The 19,624-nt window shown below is 42.0% G+C and overlaps 1 protein-coding gene across 2 annotated transcripts in view; it reads right to left on the bottom strand.

Annotated features, from left to right (window-relative positions):
- Window positions 1-6,184: 6,184 nt before the first annotated feature.
- Window positions 6,185-19,624, bottom strand: part of GNPAT (glyceronephosphate O-acyltransferase) — a 55,964-nt gene continuing 42,524 nt past the window's right edge. For both annotated transcript variants that reach the window (XM_083176360.1, XM_083176359.1), the window contains exons 12-16: window positions 14,789-14,929; window positions 10,711-10,810; window positions 9,304-9,397; window positions 7,928-7,983; window positions 6,185-6,967 (exon numbers count right to left, since the gene is read on the bottom strand). In XM_083176360.1, coding sequence (XP_083032486.1) covers window positions 6,924-6,967; window positions 7,928-7,983; window positions 9,304-9,397; window positions 10,711-10,810; window positions 14,789-14,929 — 435 coding nt within the window. In that variant the 3' untranslated portion in view covers window positions 6,185-6,923. The remainder of the gene's footprint in view (window positions 6,968-7,927; window positions 7,984-9,303; window positions 9,398-10,710; window positions 10,811-14,788; window positions 14,930-19,624) is intronic.

The following is a 19,624-nucleotide window of genomic DNA, read 5'->3' as shown; positions in this document are numbered from 1 at the left end:
GCTAATGACTGTCGGACCCCTATACCACACCCCTTTTGACAGGTAGCACAGTTTTAAATTTCCCGGACTCCCACCAGTGCCAATATACCATAACACTATTAGGTGAAATAAAAAAAGGATCACTTAAGATCAGAAGCCTCACATTAAATATTTCATGGTATTATTTTCATATCAATTCATTATATTTGCTTACATAAAAAGGACCACTAATTAGTAATAAAAAATTAACACAATTTCCTTAGAACTTAATTATACACAAAAAAACATATCATGCCATGCTTCAGTACTCACCTTACCATAAAAATTTGTGAAATATACATTTAAAAAATTTGTATACAGTATTTTGAAATAAAAATGATTCAGTTGTGTTCAGTTTGTTCATACAATGACATAACTATACACAGTGGGGTATCTACAGGGGTCGCAGCGGTCGCACCTGCGACCGGGCCCCTGAGCCAGGGGGGCCCAGCCCCCGCCACTGTCCGGCCGTCCTGGATGAGGGTAGTGAACAGTAGCACCCGTTCCCAGTGGTGCTTTGCGGGCCCGGCCAGCGTGCGTCGCGCTGACGTCACGCGGCTCTGGCACGTACCCTCCCGTACTCCTCTGTTGGCGTATGGTCTGCTGAGGCGCCATGGATTAGGAGGACCTCCCACACTCCTCCGCGGGCGCATACTCTGCAGAGTATACAAAGCGCCGTGGAGCAGAAGGACTGTGGAGCACCTGCGGCGGCTGGCGGGAGTCTGGACACAGTGAGAGGGGAGCAGTGAGCAGAACACAGAGTGAGTGGGCAATTGCATACATATAAATGTTGGAGGCTTCACCTTAAACTATAATTTTATCTTGCCTGCACCTTTGTGAAGGATAACACATTAGTTACAGACAGTGTTATGGGGATCTCACATGGAACTTGGAAGAGACTAGTTAGTGGTAACAATGCATGCACTGGACATTCTAATGGGAGTAATTGCTTGTTGCCACTATCATTGCATGCAGTGCTGCGATGTCACTGCAGACTGTCCTTCCCTACTAGGATTGCATTTTGAAAAGATTGAAAGCCAGGAAACTGCTAACCTGGGCCTCTCCAGTTTTATAATCTTTGTTCTTTTAATATTTTATTTAAATAAACTACTATCCTATGTTTAAATGTTAGTTCTATTATTAACATAATATACTTGATGTATTAAAATATAAACAGACTGAGATTTTAACCCCTTACCGCCGCAGCCTGTTTTTGCCTTCCTGACAGAGCCCTTTTTTTCAAATCTGACATGTATCACTTTATGTGGGGATAACTTTTTATTGCTTTTACTTATCCCAGTGATTTTGATACTGTTTTCTCGTGACACATTGTACTTCAAGTTAGTGGTAAATTTTGGTCGATACAGTCTGTGTTTTTTTGTGAAAAATACCAAAATGTCGTAAAAAAATTGAAAATTTAGCAATTTGCAAAATGTTAAATTTTCTGCTTGTGAGACAAATAATCCTACCACTCAAAATAGTTAATAACTAACAAAGACCATATGTCTACTTTATGTTGCCATCATTATTTCAACCTCCTTTTAATTTTTTTGGACACTAGGAGGCTTAAAATATGAATAGCAAATTCTCAAATTTTCAAGAAAATTTCAAACACTGATTTTTTTAGGGACCAGTTCAGTTCTGATGTGACTTTGAGGGACTTGTATGTGAGACACCTCCATAAATGATGCCATTTCAAAAACTGCACCCCTCACAGTATTCAAAACAGCATTTTGGAAGTTTGTTAACCCTTTAGGTGTTTCACAGGAATTGAAACAAAGTGTAGGTGAAATTTCAAAATTTAATTTTTTTTGCAGATTTTCAATTTTAATACATTTTTCTAAGGAACACAGTAGATTTTACTAGAGAAATGTGACTAAAAATTGATTCCCCCAATTCTTTTGTTTTCATAAATATCCTATATGTGGCCCTAGTGTGCACGTTGACCCAACCACAGGCTTCATAATAGAAGGAGCACCTACTTGATTTTGGAGCCTCCTTTTTATGAGATTATTTTTTAGGCACCATGTAGGTTTCTAGGCACCATAAGATGCTAAAAGTTAGGAACCCCCCCACAAGTGACCCCATTTTGCAAACTACACCCCTCAGGGAATTCATCTAGGGGTATAGTGTACATTTCAAACCCCCAGGGGTTTCACCAATTTTGGTACAACTGGGCTGTGAAAATGAAAAATTACATTTTTTTACACAAAAATGCAGTTCTGGCTCAAAATTTTTCATTTTCACAAGGAATGAAGGAGACAAAGCACCCCGAAATCTGTGCCGCAATTTCTCCTGAGTACGGCAATGCCTCATATGTGACCAAAAAATACCATTTGGGTGCATGGCAGGACTCAGAAGGGAAGGAGTGATATTTGGATTTTGCAGCACAGATTCTGGTGGAATGAATGGTGGGTGCTATGTCGCATTAGCAAGACCCCCGAAGCACCAATACAGTGGAACCCCCCACAAGTGACCCCATTTTGCAAACTACACCCCTCAGGGAATTCATCTAGGGGTATAGTGTACATTTCAAACCCCCAGGGGTTTCACCAATTTTGGTACAACTGGGCTGTGAAAATGAAAAATTACATTTTTGTACACAAAAATGCAGTTCTGGCTCAAAATTTTTCATTTTCACAAGGAATGAAGGAGACAAAGCACCCCAAAATCTGTGCCGCAATTTCTCCCGAGTACGGCAATGCCTCATATGTCACCAAAAAATACCATTTGGGTGCATGGCAGGACTCCGAAGGGAAGGAGTGATATTTGGATTTTGCAGCACAGATTCTGGTGGAATGAATGGTGGGTGCTATGTCGCATTAGCAAGACCCCCGAAGCACGGTGAAATGATGAACCTAATAATCCATAGATGTGTGGTATATTTTAAAACACTCCTTCATACATAGGCCGGGTTTGTCGGGGCAAGTTTCACAGTGGAAAATAGTTTGCTTTCTTATTCCCTTTTTATAGCAAACTTTGCACCTTTTTTGTGTCCTGCCCTTTTTTCCAGTGGAGGGGATTTCGTTAGGAAAATGCTGCCCTGATACAATACGGGGGCCAGTACTAGAAGTACTGGGGCCAGTACTAGAAGTACTGGGGCCAGTACTAGAAGTACTGGGGCCCTCTGCCTGCTGGTTCCCAAATATTAGGCCCTTTATGACTTCCTCTTGAAAGTGCATAAATGTCCCCGTCTGGCTGGTAGAACGGAATAGTACGTAAGCGTTATACAGTGCCATCTGGATGATATACACGGCCAGCTTCTTATACCATATTTTTGTTTTCCGCAGGGCACTGTACGGCTTCAGTACCTAATCTGAAAGATCCACTCCCCCCATGTACTTATTGTAATCTAGGATACAAATAGGTTTTGAGGTGTGGGTACTGGTACCTCGTACAGGGACGGAGGTGGTACTGTCTCCGTGAATTGTTGTCAGTATAAGGACATCCCTCTTGTCCTTATATTTGACCAACAACATATTTTCGGTGGATTGTGCCCTGCTTTCACCCTCAGTAATTGGGCAACGTGCATTTTAGGGAGGCCTCTTTGGTTCTTGCGCACAGTACCGCAAGCTGCTGTACCTCTTGAACCAAGGGCCTTAAACAGGGGGATGCTGGTGTAAAAGTTATCCACATAGAGGTGATAACCCTTATCCAGGAAGGGGTGCACTAAATCCCAATCTTTCCACTAACACCTACGAGGGAGGGGGGGCATTCTGGCGGTTCAATTCTTGTGTCCTTCCCTTCATATACCCTAAACCTGTGGGTGTACCCTGAGGTACTTTCGCACAGCTTATACATTTTTATGCCATACCTTGCCCTCTTATTGGGAAGGTACTGGTGGAATTCAACCCTTCCTTTAAAATGTATAAGTGACTCGTCTACACAAATTAATTTTTCGGGGATGTACATCTCAGCAAATTTGGTGCTGAAATGATCAATGACCGGCCTGACTTTGAATAGCCGGTCAAAGGTGGGATCATCTCTGGGTGGGCACTGTGCATTATCGTTGTAATGCAAAAATTTAAGGATCGTCTCAAAACGAGTCCGGGTCATGGCCATACGATGAAGTGGGGTGCTGTACAGAACATCTGTACTCCAATATTGCCTAATTTCTGGCTTTTTAACTATGCCCATATGTAACACCAGACCCCAAAACGTCATCATCTCTACTGCATCTACAGGGGTCCACCTAGCAAATGATGACGTGGGGTTTTGGGCAATAAACTGCTGGGCATATAAATTACTTTGGTCCACCATTAAATTTATAAAATCATCAGAGAAAAATACTTTGAAAAAGTCAATTTCTTTGAGGCCTGTAGTATCAAATTGGATTCCTGGGTTGGCCAAAAACTCAGGAACCTGGGGCTCAAAATTGTCTGGTGGTGGGGTCCATACGAGATCAATCATTGGGGGGGGGGGGGGTCTCAGCTGCTCTACGGGGGCGTCTTTGAGGGGGTCCCTCATCACTAGAGGAGGAAGAGGAGCTTAAGACGAATGCAAATTCATCGCTTACTTCACTGGCTGTGTCAGTGTCAGAGGCAATAAGGGCATATGCCTCCTCCGCTGAAAACAGTCTTTGGGATGATTGGGACATTTTTATTATTTTTGTGTTTGTGTAAGTGTAGTGTTTCAACACGTGTATAGTGTAGGGGGGGTACAAACTTTATTTCAACACGGGGGGTATGTAGTGTGTATGTAGTGCTTTAACACGTGTAAGTGCACTTAAGGGGCAGCAGCTTCAAGGCAGCTTTTGGTACAACCTTGAAGGGGTTAAAAAAAAAAAAAAAGCTCCTGCGCCAAAAATTGAGCACAGATGTTGGTCAGTAACGTCCGTCACTGATCAGCGCTCAGCGGCCACAGGAAACCCACAAAATCACCGTGGGTGTAAAAAATTTTTTAAAAAAAGACCCCACAGCACCCTCCAAAAAAAATAAAATAAAAAAAAACTGCTGATGAGTCAAAGGCAACAGGAATTTGATCCAAAAAAAAAAGATCAACCCTGTGCCAAAAATGCTGATCAGTGATGTACGTCACTGATCAGCGCTCAGCGACCACAGGACACCCACAAAATCACCGTGGGTGTAAAAAAAAATAAAAAAAAAGACCTCACAGCACCCTCAAAAAAAAAAAAAAAAACTGCTGATCAGTGATGCAACACTGATTAGCAGTGAGGGGCAGCAGGCACACAACTTTTGGTGCAGCCTGACGGGGTATATATATAAAAAAAAAAAAACCTGCACCCCAAAAAAGTTGCTGATCAGTTAATTTATACTGATCAGCACAAAAGGGGGGCAGCAGAGACAAAATTATATTACACAATATTATATTAAATGACACAATGACGCCGCAGCAGCAGCAGCACAACAAGCAGCAGCAGCAGCACAACAAGCAGCAGCAGCAGCACAACAAGCAGGAAGCACCAACAACCAGGAAGCACCAGCAGCAGGCAGCACGGATGCCACCACACCACAACGCTGATCAGGTCAGTATAAGAGGACAGATGGGCACGGAGACCGCTCTGCACGCTGTTCCTGACCGGAATGGCGGCTGCAGGGCTGTCTCCGTTATTTCCTCTGAGGTGTAATGGCTGTGATTGGTCCGTCGGTCCGACGGACCAATCACAGCCTTGGGGGCAGGTGGGGTGACCACCAGTGACCCCTTTACACCCGGTGGTGATTGGTGCTGTACTTAACAGCACCAATCACCACCGATCCCTGTGTTACCGAGCGTCGTTATTCGCCGGTACACAGAAAACGCTGCAATTGGCTGTTCACATTTGAACAGCCAATCACAGCGATCGCCGATGGGGGGGGCATCGCTGCCCCCCCTGGGCCACGAGGGAAGATGTCTGCTGTCAGGGACAGCAGCCATCGTCCCTCTGTCACCGCGTCTATAGACGCGGTGACACTTTAAAGTCATGACGTACATTTATGCCATGCGTCGGGAAGTACATCCCGACCATGACGTAAATGTACGTCAAATGTCTGGAAGGGGTTAATTTTGTTGTATGTAGGGGGGCCCCAAGCTGACCTTTCGCACCAGGGCCCATGAACCCTTAGCTACGCCCCTGACTATACAATAACATTGTACTTGATTTTTATTTTTTTTAATACTGTGTTATTTTGTATTATGCCCTAAACAAGCAATGACAAAAAAAATGATCTAGTTTAAAGGTTACATTTATTTTTGTGTGTTCCGTTTAACGTTTCACTTTTTTTTCCAGAAGTTGAAGTCTGTGCATTTGGTTGTTACCTCTCCGTTATCAGAATGGAACATAAAATTATAATAGAAGAGCAAAATACATAAAAAACGACACTTCCTGATCCCAAGATTTTGTAAGATTCCACCCGGATATCAAGGAGGACCTGGGCTGGAAAATAGGTCTTATGTTTATTGTAGATGTACTGTAGCAATGTGTTCTTTTTGCATCTTAAAAAATATGAAATGGGGGAAGTTATTCAGATACAACACTGTGATAAATGTTCACTTATCTAGTATGATAAGCAGTGTGATAAAAAAAATCCCTTCTAGTAAAGTGTGACTTTTTGTTAGTGCAATCAGCTCTGTAGCACCTCATTTTGATAAACAGGCTGTCAAAAATTCACAAAAAAGCCATATATCCGCATTGGGGATTTGTTCTTGTGGCTTGTTATTCTGGCATAGTAATTAGTCATAAAAATTGACCTTTTTTTTTTTTTATCAAGGTGGCTCCTCTTTAGCAGAGAAAAAAAAAAAGAAGTCCCATGTTAATACTACTATAAATATAATTGGTGATAAAATTTCCAAATAAATTTATTGCATCTCGTCTCCAGACCACTTTGTTGCGGAGATTGCAAGTGACTGGAGAACCAGTCTGCAACTAACTGGCATTGGCACATTGTCTCACACGATTTTCAGATATCTTAAAGTTGTGCTAATGGTAGCTTTTGTACAGGCACCTGTAGCCCTACAAAACAAAAAAAATTACATCATTATTTAAAAATCATGCATAGTAAAACCAATACTATGGTACATGTTTAAATCAATCTAGCTTAAGTATGCCTAGGAAAGCTTTTAGAACTATAAGTGCCTAACTGCCAGTCTCAAATATAGTTCAGATAGAGGATACCATTTATTGTACAGTAAAACATTACAGAGATCACTGAGCAAATTTAATATTTATAGACAACTGAACTTTACATGTGCCAAAGTCATAATTATGTAAGCATGCACTAAACACAGCTGGCCAGATGGTTTACAATCTTGTATCTCTTCCTGAGCCTTCAAGGTCTAATTTTACATATAAGTATTTGGTCAAACTTTATAATATTAGGCCCAAAGTATCAACAGCATGATCTCTTCAAAGATTAAAAAGCGTTTTATTATGATCAGAAGATGACTGTACAAAAATGCCAATGGTCATTTGATTTTTATAAGTTTATTATGTCATTTGTCCAATATTACTGTGAATATAGCTGCAATAACTGGCACTTATTGGGTATTATAACCAGACCTCTTAGCTGCAAGAACACATAGGTCCGGGAATTCTTTTTTGCCCTATAACCTATATCCTATAATTTGATAGCCCAATAATAGCTCTTTTTATTGGCTGAAAAATTATCGGAGCAAATTGGAACACCCCTTTGTGTGAACTTAATTTACTACTGAACAAAAAAACAAACAATAACAGATTAGACCGAAATAAAGTGGCAAGAGATAAAGCACTAACTAATCAGGTCCTAACTGGCATTTTCCCAACACAACCTGCAAAATGTAAGTTAGCAGCTGATTGGATAAAGAAAAAGGCGTAACCAATTTCTCTCTATATACTTTTATACATAAATACAACCCTTTTAAAATAAATAAAAAATAATATTGAGAAACTAAATAAAAGGAGTAGTATAAAAAATATACCAATGAGCCTTACCGAGTTCTCCTGCCATTTTCACCAAGGCTTTCTTATCTACTGTGAAATTGGTCCCACTAAGAAATCACAAATGTATGTTATTAAACAGGGTACACATTACAAAAGCACACCTTAATAGTGCAAGGTTGCTTTAAATTTCTTGATACATATCAATTTAAAGTCAAATGTTGACAGGGTCCTGTCGGGTTCTGGCACTGTCCGCCACTGTCTTTTTCTTACCATGTGACTACTCTGTGCTCCTCTTTTGTCAACTGACTATTACAACTAAATCGCATCCTTCCAGCAGGTATAAAGCTGGATGGCTGGAAGGTTTCTGTGGCAGTACTTTGTTCTTTGATCTTAGCTTTGCTACATGGATCCTGTGAGCTCCTGCTAACTTCTCATGTTGGTGACTCCAGTGCTATTCCTACATCCACACTCACTGGCTTTATCAGTTCAGTCCGACTACCTGTGCCATTGGTTCAGCCCAACTACCTGTGCCACTGGTACAGCCCAAATTTCTGTGCCATTGTTTAATTCCGACAATCCATTGGAAGTAGCAGGGTTAATCTGTATTTCACTGGTTTTAATCTCTAATCCCCGCAATCTTCCTCTGCTCCTAGTCCCTACTCACCTCATCAGTTTGTGAACCTAGCCCAGCCCAGTACAGCAGTTATATTGCCTCTACTCAGCCTGAGAACTTCCTGGTGCTCGTTCTGGGTGAGCAGAAATGTGTGCACTGGAATGAGCAAAATCCAAACCACCTTGCTAAGCCCCCTCCCCATGTTAGACTCCACACCCCTAATCTGGGTCCGCGTCAACTACCCAGTATCAGTGATTGGTTGAAGTAAATCCATGAGAAGTTACATTATATTAAGCCAGCCACTCTAAAAGCTCCAACTAATTTGACATGCAAGACTTGTATATCTGTATACAACTGAGTCTATAAATGAAACACAATGAGAAAAAAAGCTGTGGTCGATGCATCTAGCACTTCATATACAGATTCAGACACCCAGTCACACACAGATATACAAATGTCACATATCAGATAATCAGTGCATTCTCCAGGGGCGTTTGAGATGTATCGTAGTGTAACTAAGGCTCTTTTTTTTTTTTTTTTTAAAGTACGCAAAGACTTTCAACACTAGCAGAGTCTTACTGAGGCGATATCTGATGCAACTGCAGAATTGAGGTAGGACGACATTTTAAGAATCGCATGATAGCATAATAAAAACTGATTATTTGGTTTTCAAATTACAGTAAATAAAATAAGATCTATAACATGTTGGAGCTATGGAGTTCTACAATAAAGAGCTGAGTGTTCTATTTTTTACCATACATTGTGCATTGCCAAAAATGACTACCAAAAAGAAGAGGATGAATATTATACTCACAATTTACAAACTTTCACAATTCCCAACTGTACAAAGGATGACAGTGTGTTCTTTTGCATATCAGAGGATAAGGCTTCATAACATCTTGTGACTCCTGTAAAAGTATTACATTTTTACTTAATTTCTATTCTGCAATCAGTAGTCTGTAAATTAATAAATACAGGAAATAGATTCACAATTTTACCAGCGAAAACATTATTATTTTTTCAATCTTAAAAAAAAAAAAAAAAAAAAATCCTTCTCATTTTGAAGCCATTTCAAGAATTCTAACTAGTTTTGCCTTTTCAAGGACTGCAACCTAAAGACTAGTCAGTCTCACCAGAATCTCATTCCTGCCTGAAGAGGCTCATAATATATAAAAGGAACTACTGACCTAGTTGTGTTTTCTACAAAATTGGATTTATAGAATGTGTCCAGTTCAGAGGTGTAAGTTTATCTCAGTTGCCTGGAGGCAAGTTGGAATTTGGTGCCCCCTACCCCTTAAAAAAAAGGGTAAATATGGTGTGTGTGAGAGTGTATATAAGACACGGACAACTTACAGAATTATATAGACCGCACTCTCAGCCAGTCTACAGGGACAGGAGCCATCAGTGAATAGGAAGGAACAGTGGATCAGACTCATGAAATTCAGCTATCAGCATTAATACTCAGCGGTTACCAGTGTGTCCCATCTCACTGTCCAACAGCAGCGGTGAGTGCATTGTTGCACCACAGACTGAGCAATACAAGGTGGGAGCTGACCTCTCCAATATTGCAGGTGTTATTAGGGCTTCTGGGATAGAACCAATTAACTCTGCAGCAGCTGTTGGTGCACCCTAGAGCTCTGTTGGAAGAGCAGTGGTCACAACTGGTTCTTGCGGTGAACCACATAGGCGCTGCTTACGGCTTGGAGCTAGGTGTCTCCATTGCCTCTGGTCCATTTTTTCTATTGCAATATGTACTCATAAGTAGCCAATTCAGCTGGTGTTGGTCCTTTCATTACCAAAATGTGTACACGACAAGAATAGTGCCACTTTAATGCAAAACTATATAAAAATACATTTCAATGAGACTGTCCACAAAAAAATATACATTTTCACACAATGGGTGCTATTTATTAAACCAGTCTGTGACTGAAAGTATTAGAACGAATGGTACTTGCACTTCAACAACATTTGCAATTGTGTGCTGCACTGGGAATTTTTCAAAAATTCAAGCAACATAAGTGGAACATATCATTGGCGAAAGATCTGCTAACACACATAATTTCAATGAATAAGAATAAAAAAAAAAACAGAAACAAAGCTGTGCTAATTCAGCCCCTTTCCTTGACATAAATAGTTAACAACAAGCAACAAAGATATACTGTAAAATGCATGAATACTTTTATCACTGTACCCAATAATGTAACAAAGTACTAGCACTTACCAGCTATGATGCGTTGTGTGATAAAACTCCTTACACCAGATATGTACTGTTTTTCTGTTATGCACTCGGTCACTTCTTGTGAAAGATACATGTGGGCTACCTGGAAAAAATTGAAAAGCAAACTGAACAACCAATTTACAGTACCAGTTCTGTATAAAATAAATTTTTTTTTTTTTTTTTTTTGTTTAAAACATCGTAAAATACAATTTGGAATAATGCATTTTATGAACAAGTAGAATTAACTGATATGTATTGCTCCGTTATCTTCATAGTGTGGTACGTTACTTTCTTATAGACTTTTGTTAAGTAGTATATATTTTGGGGCAGTAGGGATGGTGTTATGGTAAGCATTACTGCCTCACAGCACGGAGGTCATGGGTTCGATCCCCACCATGGCTCTAACTGTGCGGAGTTTGTATATTCGCCCCGTACTTGCGTGGGTTTCCTCAGGGTACTCCGGTTTCCTCCCACAATCCAAAAATATACTGGTAGGCTAATTGGCTCCCAACAAAATTAACCCTAGAATGTATGTGTTTGCGTGTACATGTGGTAGGGAATATAGATTGTAAGCTCCTCTGGGGCAGGGATTGATGTGAATGTTCATATATTCTCTGTAAACCTCTGCGGAATATGTATGCGCTATATAAAAGAAACAGTTAATAAATAAAATAAATACAATTTTGAGCTTACTTAATTATAAAGTGCAAAAAAGATATTGCAAACTTCCAAACAAAATGGGAAGATATTGTAGTACCAGATTAAACATAGCTATGTTAAAAGGATAGTGGGAAATTAGAAAAGAAAGGGAAAAGAGATGTTGGGGTGAATGGAGGGGATCCTGCTTGAAGGTGCGCCAAAGATGAGGAGGAGCAGTAGATCTCTGTTGGAGATCACGCCAACCACAGTGATAGTTATCATAGCAAGAGGGATAGGATTAAAAGGGAAGCAAATATAGCACTATTTAAGACTTGGTAGGGTGCTCAAAAAGCACAATAAGACCGACAGAACAGTAGGTTCTGTTGGGAGCGAGGTAAAAGGATTTTGAGAGTAGTTTCACAGGCCTTCAATCTTCACAAATGTAAAATATCTACTATTAAAAGATATGTAGTTATCTTATCCATACCCAACATTTGCCAAATTTTCTTGATAACTAAGCAAAGAAGAGGGGCTTCCATGCATTTCCATTGTAATGCATCTAGGCACCTGGCTACATTCAATACTTGAACCCCCATTTTATTGAAGGGTGAAATTGCTTAGTAATTGTGGGCAATGTCCCTAATCCTATTCTAGTCCAGTGCAATCTTGGGGCAAGTCCGCCAAATGTGGATAAAAGAGCCCAGTACGTCACAGCCCATCAAACACTGAGAGAAGACAAGAAATATTTTGCGTAGTGGGGACCAAGTACCAACTGTAAAATATCTTATAGGCATTTTTTTACTAGAATTGAAATAGATGGTTTGGCATGTCTGAAATGTCTATTTCCAGGATAAGACTGCTAATCAGGGGGAGAACACAAGTTCTTTTCCCATTGGAGCTCAAACACTGTAGTTAAACGCTGCCTATAGGATAGGGAGGAGAGAGTTATTAGTACATCAGGCCAATTATATTAAACCTTAACAAGTGATAAAGTGGAGAGTGAAAGAGAAATAAAGCACAAACGAATCAGCTTCAAACTGCCATGTTACATGATGTATGAGAAATGACAGGAGCTGATTGGCTGGTACTTTATCACTCTCCAATTTATTAATTGTTAAGGCTTAATACATTTGGCCCACTGTGCCCTGAGTTATTGGCCTGTATTTTCACAAAGATTCCAGAGTACACCGGGAGCACAGGGATGGATGCAGGGCCAGCTAGCGAGGCAACAAAGTGTCTCATCTGAAAACACATAATTGGGTTACTTCCAGGATATCAAATATCACTTGGATGTCGGCAAGTGACATACACATGCCATTGCCTAAAAACACATATAACTAAAGTATATATTGCTATGGAGGCAAGAACGGGAAAGTATAAAGGATTGGCAAGCAGAGATGAAGGAGATAAAATGAGATAAAGTGATAATGCAGTAATCCCAGATTAGGAAGGTAAAATTAAGAATGTTGTGTGAAATAACACAGGGAGATAAGGACTTGGAGGATATTAGGATAAGAGAGGCCAATGATGCTGTGTACCTCAGGTCCAGCTCCAGAAGAAGCCACCTATGAGAGTTGGCCAACATCAATGTGAAGAACAATAAGAACATGTCCAAGGGTTCAATGGTTAAGGCAAAGATCAGGCGTGAGAAATGGCACCCCCGTTTAGTGTCATTTGTAATCTTCAACGTAAAGGAAGCTAATTCATTTACAGAACTCTGGCCGAGGAGACCAAATAAAGGCAGATCCCTGTTGAGAAAATCTCCCCTAAACCCAAAATGTCTAATCCAAGGGGATGGAAACTTTTTTACCTTTCACCCCAAAATATAATTAGATACGCCGACGTTACACCCTTGATTTGAAAGGAAGAAAATCATATAAAATGTAATACACACTGTACCCCCAGAAATGTATGCTATACCCTGCTAGTACAGTAGACAGCCTGGCAGCTATTGATGGTGATAATGATTACCATGTATGGTACAAAATTTGTACTACACACAGCCAAACATGGTAATCATCATCATCATCATCATCAATGGCAGCCAGATTGTGTGTGGTATATCCATTGATAATGTGATGTCAAGGCAACTATTAGTGTCAGTATTTCAAGATGATGCAAATATCTTTCCGTAGACTAGAGATGGGTATACCTTGACAGGAGCCTATAACCAGGAAAAGAAACGGCGCAGCAGCAACTAGTCAACATGGAAGCGTATTATACACAATGGCCTGACACACTGCATTGCGTCAGTATATATATATATATATACATACATACATACATACACACACACACACACATACACACACACACACACACACACACACACACACACACACAATGAAATGAAATTCCTAGGGGTAATGGATGGTCGTGCTTCCGAGACACAGACTTGCATGCATATAGATTCATATGTATGCCCGGCTGTGTCTCGGAAGTGCAACCGTACATTACCTCCAGGAATTACATTTTTACCCCATTTGGGGTAATTTACGGGGTGCGGTCATTTGGTCTACAGCATGATGGTCGACAGTCATTAGGTCGCCACCATTGGGTAGACATGGGAAAAGGCAGACATGGTTTGAGGTTGACAGGTCATTAGTTCGACAATGTCTAGGTCGACAGTCAAACGGTCGACATGGGGTTTTTCACTGTTTTTTGAGCCAACATGTGCCGACAGGCGGTATATCATGCCCTACCATCCACTAGGGTGTGGTGGGAGAATAAAATAGTATGCCGAGCGTAGCAAGGCACCATGCCCGGTGCATAGTGAGCGCAGCGAGCGATGCGAGGGGATGCGGTGCACTTTAAACTGTGTCCATGTAGACTGTGCTGATATTCAGGTAAAAAAACAGTGAATAACCCCATGTCGACCTTTTGACTAGATATTGTCGAACTAATGACCTTTCAACCTCGAACCATGTCGACCTAGACCCATGTCTAGCTTTCCCCATGTCGACCATCATGCTGTAGACCAAATGCCCCAACCCTAATTTACCCCTGTTCCCTGACCACTGGTCTAAGGGTCTCAAAAAATGAAGGGTCAACTTAATCCATCAAAATGCTTTCTGCACATGCATAGGAAGCAAGTGAGTATGCAGAGATTATAAAGAATGGAGGAGGCGAATAGTGTGTCTGTTATCCTGTGACTATCTGGGTCGAAACCCACTTGCTTGTTATGCACAAGCTAAGGCAATACAAAGTTTAAACACAGAGCCAGGAGTTGAAGATATAATTTAATATAAGTAAAGACATAGGTCTATAACTAGAACAATTTGTTGTGTCTTTAACATCTCTAGGTAGAATGATAATGCTGGCCTCAAGAGCTGATCTAAAAAAGGAAGCACCTTATAAAATACTGTTAAATAGACAGGTGGAGTAAATGGCATGGCCAATCAAATCAGTAACTATTGCCACACAGATGTCAAACTAAACATACCTGGTAACCTTCTAGGAAGGGCTGAAACATTCCGAATAAAAACACAGCTGTGTCTGTCCCTTTCGCAGTCATGACCACTTCATTTGGTGTTACATGAATGACCTCACATTTGGACAGTAGAAAGCAGCCTTCTTCAAAATCCTGCCAAGAAAAAATTGTCATAATTCGCAATGGTTTACCATACTGGGCCTATACTGAGCATAGGGTGACCAACTCATCCTTTTAATCTGGGACACATTAATTACACAGGTTCTGTGTCAGTTAAAAACCAGGTGAAAGCCAGCCACAGAACCTGTGTAATTAATATGTGTCCCGGATTAAAGGGATGAGTTGGTCACCCTAACTGAGCATCAATGACAAACTATACAGATACTGTATGACAAACTACACACATAATGCAGTGGTTTATATTAACCCTTTGAGTGCCAAGAAAATGTGTCAAAATCGGTGTGAAAACTGCCAACCAAACTTTTTCATTCATCTTAATGATCTGTAAGGTTTACCTTATTTCGGAAATCTTTTTGTTACACAACATTTTTTAATTTAAATTTATATAACAAATGTGAGCGACGCTGGCATTTTTAGTGGATATTTTGCACATCTCTCACAGAGATGTTGGCACTCAAAGGGTTAAATACACATACCATGTGAAATAGAACTCCTATCTTGTCAAATGTCATCTTCAGAGAAACTCCCAGCAGAAAAAAACAAAAACCTTCCTGCCCCATAATGGCAGATCATTCCCTGGATTACAATTCTATTGTGCATTTCTCAGATCAGAAGACCATGTACCTGTTGTTGTACAAGTGCAGCCCACATTCATGAGTCAGAAGTAAACTATTTTCCTAATAATAATACTGTAGTGACCTATCTTTTAAAATAAAGGGCCATAAGGTTCCATAGCATCATACATGACGGTAGTGATCATCTCTCTAATCTACAAGAGTTAGATGCTTGTCACCTTTGGGAGACTTAAACTGAATTAGATTCTGGATCATTTTCAATATATAATTATATTTATACACCTTCCCATTAATCTAATTTCCTTTCTAATTTCCTTTAGTGCATTTAAAATTTTACTGGAACAATCTTTACTTTTCCATGTCAGTATACATTCAGCTCTCCTTTATGTTTTCTTCAACTGCAGAACATTTGGAACAAAACAGACATACTTAGGAGTACAAAGTACATATAATGGTGCAATCTAGGGTAGTGGGTTACATACTCAACGAGGACTCAAGAGCGGTGTATTTTCCAACTTGCCACCCACACTGTCCTGCTCCCGTCACCTGACAACCAAAATCAAGACCATCTTTAATTACATTACTATGACTAATAGAGATACATCACCCCATCTTAATATGGCACCATAAGAGATCTGCATGGCCCAGTTACTACTTATTGAGAATTGAGTACTTTAAGAAGAAGAATGTAGTTTGAATGGTGAAAACAATGCATAGGGGCAGTGGCCAATCCAGGATAGTGGGGGTATCAAAAGGTCGGAGGTCGCGTACCGCTGCGAGCTCGCTGCGCTCGCCATGCTTCGGGTTGGCGTTAACAATGGGGGGGGATTTAACATAGTCATTACCCATCAGGGTGGGTGTACAATCAAAAATCGGGTCTGGGGGGGAATTTACATAGGAATCAGGCATCTGGGTGCCTGTACGATTAAAAATTGGGTCCAATCGCGTCGCATCACATGCAACGCTATTTTTTGGTTGTACAATGCCCTACGATGGAAAATGTGGGCGCCGTGATAATACACAAGTACCAAACATGATTGTGGCCTCAAAAAGCAAGAGCTGTAACCAGTGGTGCAAGTAGATATTATTTCTTAGTGTTTACAGAATAGGGTTTGGATTCACAAATAGTGTGCTCTCAGGTGGGCAGCAAATGTGTTAAGGAGATAAATGGAGGCAATTCCACAACCCCTCCAAGATAAGCTTTTAAGAGAAAATATTGTCTCCAACACTTCTGCACCTTAACCCTTCAACATGGAAGGGTTGAGGCGCAGAAGTGTTGGAGACAATATTTTCGCTTAAAAATGATTTCTTAGTGATACTAACAAGTGGGAGAGGTCACGTTTTGTGAGGAGGCGTGGTTATATGAAACTAGAGGAGTGGCTACATGACAATAGGGGCATGGCCACATTATGCCACACACCATAATGAATCTTGCACATTTTGCCACAAACTGTAATGCCCATTACACATTATGCCACACTCCATTTTGCCCATCATACATTATGCCACACGCAATAATGACTCTTGTACATAATCCCACAAAAGTAATGCCCATTACACAGTAAAATTACATTTGGTACTTGTTTCCTAGAACGGCCACACCGATTTTGATCGGGTCGGAAAAATCGCGTCGGTCGCATCGCATGCGACCAAATCGCATGCGATGCGACCGACGCGATGGACCCGATTTTTACATTGAATCAAATGTGAATAGGGTCCCTGGGACCCTATTTTACATTGGATTCAATGTAAAATTGTCCCCAGACTCCAAATGGCCCCATTGTGAACGGCACCCCACGATTGACGCCAACCCGAAGCGTGGCGAGCGGCGGCGGTACGCGTCCTCCGACCTTTTCATACCCCTACTATCCACGTTGGCGTGGAGTTGAGAATATAAAGTGTGGCGAGCGCAGCGAGCCCGTACCGTGGCGAGCGCAGTGAGCCCCGCGAGGGGAAGCGCATTACTTCACAGGTATACGCGTCCGCTCGCCACACTTTATATTCTCAACTCCCCGCCGACGTGGATAGTAGGGGTATGAAAAGTTTGGAGGACGCGTACCACCGCCCCTCGCGGGCTCGCTACGCTCGCCACGCTTCGGGTTGGCGTCAAACGTGGGGTGCATTAATTTATAGGCATGACGGGGGCATATACAATGAGAAATGGGCCATATTGGCCCATTTCCCATTGTTAGCTATGAAAATGTGCTTAATCGCGTCCTGTGCCATTATAATGGCACAAGACCGACGCGATGAATGCGATAACAATGTTAAAAATATTTTAACATTGAACCCTATGGCAAAATCGGGTCCATCGCGTCGGTCGCGTCGCGTGCCATGTTAATGCACGCGACCGACGCGATGGACCCGATTTTGCCTTTGCCAGCAAAATGGGCCTGATTTCAAAGGAAATCGGATCCATCGCGTTAATCGTGTACCTTAAGTTAAGGTACACGATTACTCCCGATTGTGGCCGTGCTAGGAAACAAGTGCCTTACATTTAAAGTAAGAATTTTAAATTTAATTTAAGCGTGCAATGGTGTAACTAGAGATTTTGTGCCGCACTGCCAAAAAAAAAAAAAACCTTTCTGCGCCAATGGTGGGGTGGTAGTCCTGGACATTGACTATTACAGACAGGAGATTCTGTAACAACTTGTGGATGTTAATGTTTATGAGAAACTCCCAGCAGACTCCACTAGTGCCTATAAGTGCAAGAGCAAACGATGACTGCAAGAGGCCGCCAATTAAGGGGTGTGGTACAGGGGTCCGACAGTCGGGATCCCGACAGTCATTAGCCCGACGTCGGGATCCCGACAGTCATTAGCCCGATGTCGGGATCCCGACTGGCCGGACCCAGACAGCATGGTGAGCGCAACTAAGCCCCTCGTGGGCACGGTTCTATTCTCCCTCTATGGGGGTCATGGACCCCCACGAGGAAAAATAGCAGGTGGCCGTCGGGATCCCGATGTCGGGTAAATGCCTGTTGGGATCCCGACTGTCGGGATCCCGTCCGGCACCCCAATACAGGACTGATTACATGCCAGTACCATATTATGCCACACACTCTAATGTCCATTACACGTTATACCAAACACCATAATGCCCATTACTTTATCCCAAGCACTAGGTAATGCCCATTACATATACCATACAGATTAATGGCTATTACATATTATGCCATATAAGTGCTGCTACCTACATGTTAATTACAAGGGCCTTCATGCTCGATGCCAGGGCATCAGAACCCCAACACATCAAGAATGTTTAGGGGGACACCAGTAAAACCCCAGATTATCAACACTTTTGGGGGGGAGTGAATACCCATGCCCCTACCACCCAACATGGCAAAATCTTTTTGGGGGATGCACCAATGATCCCCCATAATGTCAATACTTCTTGGGGTGCATATCAATATGTTTTGGGGTAGGGGTGCTTAAACGCAAAAACATGTAAAATTATTCTACAACCCCCTACCCCAAACATGTCAGCACTTTGAGGAGCACCTATAAACACATGCATGTCAGCCCAGTAACTACTTTGGAGGTGACATCTGTGACCCCACCAAGTTAGGGGTCTGCAGTAAGTTCTAAAGGTCCGTTACCCCAGAACCTCCCCCCAGACCCCTGTGCCACAGTGAGATACTGCAGCAAGCCCAAGGAGCAGACTCCTCTCGGTGTGCCTGCTGCCAGCCGGGGCCCTGACTTCTCCTTGTCCACCTTATTGTTAGTTGAGTGACCCCAGCTATGGGAGTGGAGGTTTGCCCGTCCGTGAGGCAGGGTACTCACGATTCCCGCGCAGTAGCGTGTCAATGGAGCCCCCACCGGGCGCTGGTTCCACTCGGCTTCTCCTGTGGTGCCGCTAACAACATGGAGCGATGCGGGGAGACGTGGGGAGAGCGAGGTGTTGATGCCCGGTGCCGCCGCTCCAAGTCCTGCTCACAGCGGTCAGGTGCAGCCGCTGCTCTCCCTGAGCTCCCGTCTGAACTGAACTGAACTCACTGCCATCCCTGGATGATGATGTCACCGGGTCTCCCGTGTGCAGGCGCTGTCTGTCCTTGTTGTATACAACGCTTTTCGGCTCATTTGAGCCTCCTCAA

This window comes from Crinia signifera, chromosome 3, assembly GCF_055691185.1.
Source record: "Crinia signifera chromosome 3, ASM5569118v1, whole genome shotgun sequence".
Classification (NCBI taxonomy): domain Eukaryota; kingdom Metazoa; phylum Chordata; class Amphibia; order Anura; family Myobatrachidae; genus Crinia; species Crinia signifera.
The sequence above is the reverse complement of the archived record's forward strand: the minus strand, read 5'-3'. Positions and strand labels throughout refer to the sequence as shown.